Source organism: Vulpes lagopus, chromosome 3 (genome assembly GCF_018345385.1).
Source record: "Vulpes lagopus strain Blue_001 chromosome 3, ASM1834538v1, whole genome shotgun sequence".
Lineage (NCBI taxonomy): Eukaryota > Metazoa > Chordata > Mammalia > Carnivora > Canidae > Vulpes > Vulpes lagopus.
Genome location: NC_054826.1, coordinates 27,816,737 through 27,828,179, shown reverse-complemented (window position 1 = coordinate 27,828,179; position 11,443 = coordinate 27,816,737). Strand labels below are relative to the sequence as shown.

Below are 11,443 nucleotides of genomic sequence, written 5' to 3'. Positions count from 1 at the left end.
ATAAAAATTCTAGATATTTTGCTTAATAAAATGCTGTCGTATTATTTTTATTAAAATGCCCTTTATATCTTTGGCTGAATAGTAAGTTAACACAAATGCATATTTTTGGTATTTATAAGGAAAAAATTTTAGAACTAAAAAAGTTAATTTCCAAATATTATATTACTTGAGTGTTTATAAAAAGTAGATATCTGAGATCTTCTCTTTCTCAAAGAATCAAAAACTTTTTTAAAAATAAATTTATTTTTAATTGGTGTTCAATTTATCAACATACAGAATAACACCCAGTGCTCATCCCGTCAAGTGCCCACCTCAGTGCCCGCCACCCAGTCACCCCCACCCCCTGCCCACCTCCCCTTCCACCACCCCTAGTTTGTTTCCCAGAGTTAGGAGTCTTTCATTTTCTGTATCCCTTTCTGATATTTCCCACTAATTTTTTCCTCCTTTCCCCTTTATTCCCTTTCACTATTTTTTATATTCCCCAAATGAATGAGACCATATAATTTTTGTCCTTCTCCGAGAATCAAAAACTCTTGAGATTTTCAATCATAGCCGTTATAATGAGTGCATTTATTCTTTTTGTAATAGTTAAAAACACTTTACTCAAGATATTAAATTTATACATATATGTATGTATACTGTGGCCTTAAATAAGAAAATATAAACAAAGATTAATAGAAGACAGCATACTAAATATTAAATTTGTTGCTTCTCGGTAATGGAATTATATATGTTCACTTTTCCAATTTTCTAAGTCTTTCATCTTAATAAGAAACATGTAGTGGGCTCAGTGGTTCAGCATCTGCCTTTGGCTCAGAGCGTGATCCCGGAGTCTTGAGATCAAGTCCCACATTGGACTCTCTGCATGGAGCCTGCTTCTCCCTCTGCCCGTGTCTCTGCCCCCCCACTCTCTCTGTGTCTCTCATGAATAAATAAATAAAATCTTAAAAAAAGAAACATATATACTATCATAAGGGAAAAATAATTTTCAATAAAGCAACAAAATATCTAAAGACTTTCAATGCTAAATAGTTGAATTTTACCTGTCCTAACATTCCCAATGATAGATACCAAAATGTTTCCTCCATTTCCCAGGCTGACATTCTGAGTCAGGCTGGGCTTTATAAAGATCCAGGGAAGAATGGAAAGCTTTCTGGGTACTCTCTCATTCAAGCTGAATATCTTCAGCTTGCACAGAAGTGATTCCTATCCACCCCACAATGCTTTCTGAGCTTCTAACTGAGCATATCTATCTTGCCTGTTCTGAACCCGCTTATCTTTACAAACATCCTAATGCTGCTTAGTTCTTCTGACACCAGTGTAGATCTATTAAACAAACTCCACAGGGCACATTTGGTGATGATAACCAAAGTATCCCCATCACTCAAAATTGTAAATGCACATAATGGGTTAGCACATAAGTAACTGGAATTCCAACCCAGATTAGTAGTTGCCATTTATCCAAGGACTAATGAATTAACTGTGCATATGGCACCATTCTGGGTACCATCAAAGAATCTAAACTCTTAAATGAACTATGTATCCCCAAAATAGGAAGCTAAGTGTCTTAATAGAGCCATTCATGGAAGGGTCTGAAGAAGTTTAGAAATGAATATTTTTTCCATCTCTGTGATGAAAGCTGTTTTATGGAGATGGCCATTAGTGACTACAGGGTATCAGTTGATTATGATACCCATGTTAATGGAAGCACAGTCTGCCTTAAGAACTGTGCTTAAGGCATCTAGTGCTAAAAATCAAGGAAAGAGCCTTTCCACTTTTCCTAACCTAGCTTCTATCTGGCTCTTTGTTCACTTCCCAACTTCCTCTTATCTTTAGTTCTTTCAGGACTCCTATAAAAAAACCATATACCATGTTTTGAAAGATGCCTCAGGCAACCACCAATATAAATGTTTCCAGGCAAGGGCACTATTACTCAACTTGACACTTTTCAGGTCCAGAAATATCTAGATGTCACAAAAATGTTGTTTGTTCTACACCGTGGCATTGTACTTATAAGCTCTACAAGAAAACTTAAGTAGAGAAACATGGCACTTGTGATTGGAAGGCTCAAACTAATAAAAGATGCCAATTTTTCTTGAAGTGACTCAGAATCAAGAAAGAAATCTGTCAAAATCCCAACGAGATTTTCTGTAGATAAAACCAAGTTTACCTTAAAATTTATATGAAATTATGAAGAAATAGAATTGCTAAAATAATTTGAAGAAACAATTTGGAAAAGTCAAAATACCTGATTTTGAGTCTTAGTATGTATTTATTATATGGACATAATAATCAAAACAGTGTGGTAGTGGTGGATATGTATCTTTGATATATTCAATATGTATACATGTTTCATGTGTATATTCTATTCCACTGACGTGTATGTACACATATATTGTAGAGTGCAAAATGGAGTCTCTCATGTCAAGCAGAGACCTGTGTCAAGCAATGACACAAGTAGTTAAAGGTCATATAACTCAGAGATATCAAGACATTGGCCGGGACCAGCATCTGCTGACACTTCCAGAACAGATAACCAGCAGAACCAGAGGAGGTCTGCAGGATCCTAAAACTGATTTAAATCTCTTTAAAAAGGGAAGGATTTTGACAGCAAACTGTCAGACTCTTCAGACATGATCTCTTTATGTCTGACCATTGAAAAAGGCAGCTGCCTCTGGAGGCTCCACCCTATTGATGTCCCTGCAGAACTGAAATGCTCCAAGGCTTGAACGTAAAAAGCCGTAAGTGCCGACGTCTGATCCAGATCAGACCGAAGCCTTATCTCCATTGCATGCCCACAAACTTACTTTGCATTTGGTTCATTAACTTCCTACATCCTTCTGTTATCTTGTTTGTTATGTGGTTTGTCTTCTGTCCTACTCTGTGTGCTGTGTAAGAAGCCAAGTTTCATCACATGGTGAAATGTCATTGACTTTGGAATTCTGAACCTACTTTGTAATTGTGATTTCACTTTGCTTTATGACTGAATAAAGCTGACATGGAAGATACAACTCATGTATGCGCCTTCATAGCATGCTCATGAGTTGTGTCCCACATGTTCTCTTAGTTCTTATAAAAACCTCATTAGACCTTGGCTCCATTCTTTAGCAACATGAAAGTGAGATGGGGAGTTTCACAATATTTAAAAGCTGCCATTTTGGTAATGAAAAGGCAATTTTAATAGAGAATCTGCTATCCTTTTACTTTTAAAATAGATTCATTGAAATATTTACTTGGCAAAAAAAATCATTCTTAGGTATCCAGATTTTTGTAAATATACAGAGATACATAACCATCAACACAACCCAATTTTAGGTTATTTACATTATCCCAGAAAAGCTTCTTTTAACCTGATTGCAGGTAATCTATCTTCCCACTTCCATCTCCAGACAACCTCTAATCTGCATTCTTTCCCTATTGCTTTGTCTTTTCCAGACGTTTCACATAGATAGTGTGAAGCAATACATAGTTGTTCATAGTTGCTTCTTTCACTAGGCATAGTGATTTAGCAGTTCATATACTTCAAATTATCTATCGGGAGTTCATTATTTTTACATGATGAATGGGGTATTCCATTTTGCATTGATGAACCATATTGTGTTTATTTATTTACCAGTTGATGGGCACTTGGATTGTTTCTACTTTTTGGTTATTATGAATAATGATATTAAGAATATTATGGTGCAGCTGGGTGGCTCACTGAGTGTCTGCCTTTGGCTCAGGTCATGACCTCAGAGTCCTGGGATCTAGCACCAAGTGGGCCTCCCTGGTCAGTGGGGAGTTGCTCCCTCTCCCTCTCCCCTGCCTGTGCTCTCTTTCTCTCTCTCTCTCAAGTATATAAATAAAATCTAAAAAAAAAAATTAGGTATATAAGTATTTGTATGAACATATGGTTTTTGTTTCTTTTTCTCTTGGGTGAATAGCAGGAATGGAATAGATGGTTCATATGGTGGATGTTTGTTGAACTTCTTAAGAACCTGTTATCCAAAGTGGCTTCTTATGTTCTCACTAGCAATACATGAGGTTAAACTTTGTCTACATCCTCATGAACACACCTTTTAATTCCCTTTTTTGATTATAGCCATTGTGGCATTTATTATTTTCATAATACCATTTAAATATTTAAATTAATTCTGTGTATATACCTTATGGTCATAATTTTTTAAATGTCAAATCATAATAAAATATATCAAAATATTAAAATTGGTTGCATCTGCATAATAGAGTTAAGGTTTTATTTTTTATTTTTTTGCATTTTTACATCTCTTTTGTTTCTCTTTGTAATGAAGATATATTTACTATCATAATGGAAAAATTAATTTCAATAAATAAAAAGGTGTCAATGTATTTTATTGATAATCTGACCTAATTTTACCCAACTTTACATTCCTCAGTAGTGATACTAGGTACCAAAGTTTCTCCTACTGTCCCCAGATCGACAGGCGGAGTAACCATTGCTTTTATTAAGCTCCAGGCAAGAAATGAAAAAAATTCTGGGCACTCTCTCAAACCAGCAGGATGTCAGGATATAGTCATTATTGCCATCTGCTATGGACTGAATGTTCATGTCCTGCAAAATTCATATATTGAAATCTTAATCCCCAAGGTGGTGATGGAGAGAGATAGGCCTTTGGGGAAATAGAGCATGAGGGCAGATCCTCATGATTAGGATTTGTGCTCTTTAAAAGAGACCGCAGAAGGCAGCCGGGGTGGCTCAGCGGCTTAGCGCTGCCTTCAGCCCAGGGTGTGATCCTGGAGACCCGGGACTGAGTCCCAGTCGTCAGGGTCCCTGCATGGAGCTTGCTTCTCCCTCTGCCTGTGTCTTTGCCTCTCTCTCTGTGTGTGTAGCTCATGAATAAATAAATAAAATCTTTAAAAAAAAAAAAAAAGAGACCGCAGAGTACTAACTAGCTTGCCCTTCTGCCATGTGAAGTTACAGGGAAATGTGGCCATCTAGGAAGCTGGATCTTACCAGGCATTAAATCTGCTGAGACCATGATCTTGAACTTCCCAGTCTCTGGAACTGTGAGAAATAAATGTTTGGTGTTTATGAAATACCTTGTTTATGGTATTTTTGTTATAGCAGCTAAAACCCCATCCATTCATAGTGCTTTTAAACCAGTAAGTGGGCACTCAGAAATTAGCTTTTCTGAACCATCATGTTCTTTTACAAGAGTCCTTTTGGTGTTGTGGTCCTCCAATTCCTCTACGGTAGGGCTATTACACTGTATAAGGCACATGGTTGCAAGTAGTGTTGTGTTTTACTGATGATTGCAAAAGCCACTTCACTAAACATAATTGTAAATGGCAATTACTACCTAAAGTGGGAAGCTTGTCCAAAATAATATTTTCAATTCATACAACAAATATTAATTGTGCAACCTGAAATTATACAGTAAGGGATGGATATAGAACCCAAAGGTCCAGGAGGAACAGAATGGCTTAAGAAAATGTATTGTAGCCATGACCAAGGAAAGATCCCTGGGTTTCCCTTAACCTGGCACCCAACTCAAATGCATCTGTCCTGCTTTTTCCTCAGAGTCACCACAAAGAGTCCTCTAGCCTCTAGTGACTCTCCAGATATATATACAAAGTCTAGATATCCTGAACTGAATAAATGCTTCAGACAACCATCAGTCCAAATGCAGGTAGAGAGTAAACTTTAACAAACTGTCCAGTATGAAAAATCCAAAGTATGTTAACCAGAGTTTCATTTTTTTATACCATGACATGGCACTTAAAATTCATACATTCTTTGAGGAAATAACATTTAATAAAAGATTCATAAAGTAACATCTAATAAAACACTATATGTTGAATACCATTGTTCTATGTTACAGATTATAACAGCTGAATTATTTGAAATGACTCTAATATCAGGAGCCATGGCAAAACTTGCAAATACAGGTACTTGTGGTATTTGTTTGATAAATAATTTACACACAATAGGAAATCATTCAATTCACCAAGGGTAGATTAATTAATATCAAAGGACCAAAATAATAAAGAACAAATTCACTTTTTTTTTTTCAAATTCACTTTTAAAAATGTGACATAGGGATGCCTGGGTGGCTCAGTGGTTGAGCATCTGCCTTTGGCTCATGGTGTGATCCCAGAGTCCTGGGATGGAGTCTGGCATTGGATTCCATGCATGGATCCTGCTTCTCCCTCTGCCTATGCCTCTGTCTCTGTCTCTCTCTCTCTCATGAATAAAGATCTTTAAAAAATTAAAAAATTAAAAAAATAAAAATGTGACATACTTTCCATCTGAGGTTTCAGAAATGCTTGGGATACTTAATATTGTGAAGGAACATAAGTCTGGATTAATACATTCATATAACACTATTCAATAAAACCCAGCAAGGCCTAGTGTTTACCAATTTTAATGTTCTAAGCTAAAAAAAATTTGCTCTTCTTATAGTAGTAAATGTAGGTTAACCCTGCCAGTAGATATAGGAGATATGCCTAGTACAAGGTTTGACTGATTTTCATGGTTTTAGGTTTATTGAAATAAATTCACACACAGTAAAAGGAAACATCTATAGCTATAAAGTAGACAAACACAATTATGTAAGCCACTACACAATTATGTTACAGAATTTTTTCATCAGCTAAAAAACTACCTTGCACCATCTTGTCAATTCCTTCTACCAACCCCAACCTCTGAAAACTACTTACCTAATCTCTGTATTTGTTAACTATACTTAGGTTGAATTCCATTTAGTCACAAGATTGCATAAATAAGAGTGAATTCCTGCATAGTCTTTAACTAGCGTCATGCAGTGCTGACCCTTTACATAACCACAACACGGTGACAAAACCAGCAAACTGACCGGGTATGCTAGTATTGACCAAACTAAAGACTATGCAAAGAGTTCACCATTTTTAAAATGAATTCTACTTCTGCTTTTCCTCTTGGTGCCTCAATCTATGAAACTTTCCACTTAACGGGAGCAGTGCCATTGGGAAGACTGGAGCCTGCTCTTGATTCCCATTTGCCCTATTTTTATTATCTCAGTCTCAAAGTCATAGTATTCTCTACCTTTTCCACAACTTTGGTGGTCAATGCATTATGTTCTTCATGAAACTATATTATATAATCCATGTGTCAAACATTAACTTCACTGGTTAATTTCAAAATCTTTTAGCCTTCTGTGCTAATAAGCAGCTTTTCTTGCTTGCTCTTGGCTGATAAATCCATAGAAAAGAAGTCCGGTGCCCACCATTTTCAATTCTAGACTTGCATTTACTTCTCCCACAAACATCTTATGTCAGAACAATTGGTCTGCTGCACATTTCTCTGGTGGCGTTCTACATAAAAAAATTAATATGCATACTTTCACTTTAGAATATTAAAGGAACACTTTCTAGACTTGAAAGAATTTAGCTTCTTCCATTGAATTGGCTTTGAATATTATCAGCTTCAAAGTAATGAAGCTTTCTAAATCCTAGATTTCTTCAGTGTTAAAAAAATCACTGGAAGGTTTCAGGTGACAAATAGGGTCCACATATACAACTGAAGTGTGGATAGTTTTAATATTTTATCTCTAGTATTTGTGACAAATCTATGGGACAGAAATTATTGCTCTCAAATTTAAAATACATTATTTTAACTGACTCAGTCAGTTAAGGGTACAACCTGGTTTTGGCTCAGGTTGTGATCTCAGGGTTCTGGGATCAAGCTACATGTGGGGCTCTGTACTCAGCAGGCAGTCTGTTTGAGGACTCTCTCCTTCTCCCCATCCCTCTTGCACTCACACACTTTCTCTCTCTCAAATAAATAAATTTTTTTAAAAAACACTAAAATACATAAATGTGCATTAGAAAGTTTAGACATGGAGTTCACAGTATTTATATGTAGATGGGATTTGAAGTGAACTCCCAAAGCGCTTTCCATTGAGTCAGTCTATATAGCTGATTGATTAGTTAGGAAGAAAATAACTGAAAAATCTCTCCTTTACTTTAAAAGTTTTCAGTAGTTCCCATGTACCTCTGAAGTAAAGATAAATGTACTTAATATATAATATAGGCCAGTGTCCACCTAATCTCAACTTCCATCCCCAGCTTTCTTTTCTTCTATCCCAGAATTCAGATTCTGCATTGTAGTCCAGAGGTTCTCACACCTGACTACACTTCAATCTCACCTAGGGGCTTTTAAAACACAGCAATGACAAGGGTTCATGTACTAATCATTGACTCATGGTCTTGATGGTGAATTGGTGCATCGTCGGCCTGCAAAATGTTTCCAGGTGATTCTAATATTCTTCAAGTTTTGAAAACCACTTTGGACTTAAAACACTTGTTAAATTAACACTTGCAAACTCCTTTTGTCTAGTGTGATGCCCTTGTTCCTTTCCTTGTTCACCTGCCTGGAGTTTTCACATAGCTGATCTATCTTACAGTCTGTAACCACACTAACTACTTCTTCGTTCTCATATTTCAGGGTTCATCAGACGAAATTATCTCCAAGGCTCCTGCTGAGAAAAGATGCAGTGTGAAATATTTGTGAGGCATCTCTCATGACCTGCTTTACAACCTCAAGGGAAGACACGGAATACCTGTGTTTCATCTGCCCTAGGCCATCTATCTTACCCCATAAAACTCGTCACTCATGTATCAATAAAAGATTCAGCTTTTTGAATACGGATGGTTGCATACTTGGTATGATCTCAATACCTTAAGTTATAATGTGTTTTGTGTGACCTACCTTAGAGAATGTTCCATGTGTGCTTGAATAGAATGTGTATTCTGATTCTGTTGAGTGGAATGTTGTGATGTATCTGTTAGGTTCCTTCAGTCCGCAGTGTTGTTCAAATCTGTTGTTTTGTTATTGATACGTCTGGATGTTCTGTTATTGAAAATGGGATATTAAAATCCCCTGCTATTATTTGTTGCTGTGATATGCTCTGATTTCATTCTCTTTTTCTTTTGTGTATCTTCAAGAAGTATCATCTTTTTGATTACTGTGGGGCTTACATAAAACATCTTATGGTTATAGCAATCTATTTTACGCTGATAATAATTTAACTCCAATCACACACAAAAACTCTACACTTTTACTTTTCCCACACTTTATGTTATTGATGTCATACTTTATCCATTTTTAAATGTAACTTTTTATTGTTGAGAAAATACTATGTTTTTATCATTGAGTTGTAAGAAACCTTATATTTTCTGGATACAAGTCTCTTATTAGCTATATGGCTTGTAAAGACTTTGCCATTATGTGGGTTGCTTTTTCCCCTTATGGTGTTTTTCAAAGCATAAAACTTTTAGTTCTGGTGAAGTCCAATTTATCTGTTTTTTGCTTTGTTGCCTGTGCTCTTGATGTCAAATAAAAGAAATGATTGCCTTATGCAAGACCGGGAAGATTTTTCTCTTACATTTTCTTCTAGAGTCTTATCGTTTTAACTCTTGTTTACATTATGAGTTAATATTTGCATATGGTGTAAGATGGTGTCTAATTTCATTATTTTGCATGCAGACATTCAATTGTAGCAGCACTTTAAAATTATAATTTGCTTAGGAACAAATTAAACAAAAAAAATGTAGAATAAAAATACAAAATACTGTTGAGAAAATTAAGACCTATATAACTAGAAATATATCCCAGACACATGTTTTAGACTTGACATTGTTAATATGACCATACTTCCCAAAATGATCTACAGATCCAACACGTTCAAAATTTCAGATGCCTTTTTTGAACAGAAATTCAGAAGGCCATTTAACATACTTTCTGTAATTTCAATCCTCTGAAATGTATTCAAGTTTATTTCATAATCTAACATTTGTGATATCCTGTAGTATGTTCATTTGTACTAGAGGTGAAATAGTATTCTGCTCTTTGGGGGTGAAATTTTCTCTGGGTATCTGTTAGATCTGTTGGTTTCTAGTGATCTTCAAGTCTTTAATTTCCTTATAAGTCTTCTGCCTATTTGTTATTCATTGAACATGGAATATTGAAGTCTATAAGTACTACTGTCAAACTGTCTATTTCTCTTCTCCATTCTGTCAGGTTTTTCTTCATGCGTTTAAAGTTCAATTATTAAGTGTGTATATGTTTTAATGTTATGTCTTTCTGATGGATTGACACTTTTCTCATAAAATTTTCTTCTTTTATTCAATAAAAAATTTTTGTTCCATATTTCATCTGATATGTAGCTTCTTCAGCTCTCTCTCCCTCTCTCTCTTTAAATATTTATTTATTTGTTAGAGAGAGAGAGCAGGAGAGCAGTGGGGAGGGGTAGAAGGAGAGACAGTCTTAAGCACACTCTGAGCTGAGCATCAAGGCTGACATGGGGCTCCATCTCATGACTCTGAGATAACAACCTAAGTTGAAACCAAGAGTTGGATGCTTAACCATATTTGACACCCAGGTGCACCCTAAGTTCTTTTTTCTTGTTATTATTTGCATGGCATAACTCTTTTCATTATTTTAATTTCACATTATTTGTGTCTTTAAACCTAAAGTGTATCTGTTGCAGACAGCATTTAGCTGGTTCACTTTTAAAAAATCTATTCTTCAAATCTTTGCCTTCTGATTGGAGTGTTTTTTGTTCCATTTACATTTCATGCAATTAATGGTAAGTTAAGTCTTATTTCTGTTCAGTTGCCTTACTATTTATTTTTCAAATGTCTAATATCCCCTCTATTTCCCTACTACTTCCTTATTTTATTAAATATTTGTTTTCTAGAATAGCATTTTCATTCCTTTGTAATTTCTTTACTTTGAAATTATGTATCTTCCAACATAAGATGTACTGAGAATGTTTGCTTTGGACTTCTTTAGGGATAGGATCCATTTGTTGGCCACATTCTTCCACCTATATATAGGTAGAAGAGGATTACAAGCCTGCCTTCAGTTTCAAAGTTTAGCTTATTTGATTTTCTGGATGATTGAAGTCATCTGCCTACATGGAATTCCGTGGTCAGTTTTTGTTTTTGACTCTTTGTCTTCAATTTCTAAAACACTCTCCTAAGCATCATAGGTTTCAAGATATTAGAAAGGGGACTATAGTGATCATCTAGTTCACCATCGTCAAGCCAGCAGTATTTTGGGAACTTCTAAACTCATGTTACAGGCTAGATGTGAAAGATTCACTCATCTCCACTTCAAACAAGATCTTTTATTTTTATTTTCCTCTAAATAGATATATATTCCACACAATATCAAATTTCAAAGATAGATTTAATGTTAGGACATTTTGTAAGTCATCTTTGTACTCCAAAGTTGTCATTTTACAGAAGACAAAATACCTATGAATCAAGTTAGCCAGAGAGTAATAATTTTTTCACACATAGAAGACTTTAAAAATTAGGAAGGTATATCACGGTTTTAGACAGAAATACTTGAAAGCATACAAGAGAGAAATCGTGATTCTATTAAATTGTTTGGACAATTTTATTTTGACTCCTAATGAATAAATCTTGTAATTGAACA

The 11,443-nt window shown here is 35.3% G+C and overlaps 1 protein-coding gene across 5 annotated transcripts in view; it reads left to right on the top strand.

The window, feature by feature from the left end:
* Window positions 1–8,645, top strand: part of LOC121487666 (sperm-associated acrosin inhibitor-like) — a 126,290-nt gene extending 117,645 nt beyond the window's left edge. For 4 of the 5 annotated variants that reach the window (XR_005986885.1, XM_041749615.1, XM_041749616.1 and 1 more), the window contains one exon: window positions 8,444–8,645. Coding sequence is in view for 3 of the 5 variants with exons in the window: in XM_041749615.1 (XP_041605549.1) it covers window positions 8,444–8,498 (55 nt within the window). In the remaining 2 variants the exon portion in view is untranslated. Of the gene's footprint in view, window positions 1–5,840; window positions 5,908–8,443 lie in introns of all 5 variants that reach the window. The other variant, XR_005986887.1, reaches the window with a different exon arrangement.
* The last annotated feature ends 2,798 nt before the right edge of the window (window positions 8,646–11,443 follow it).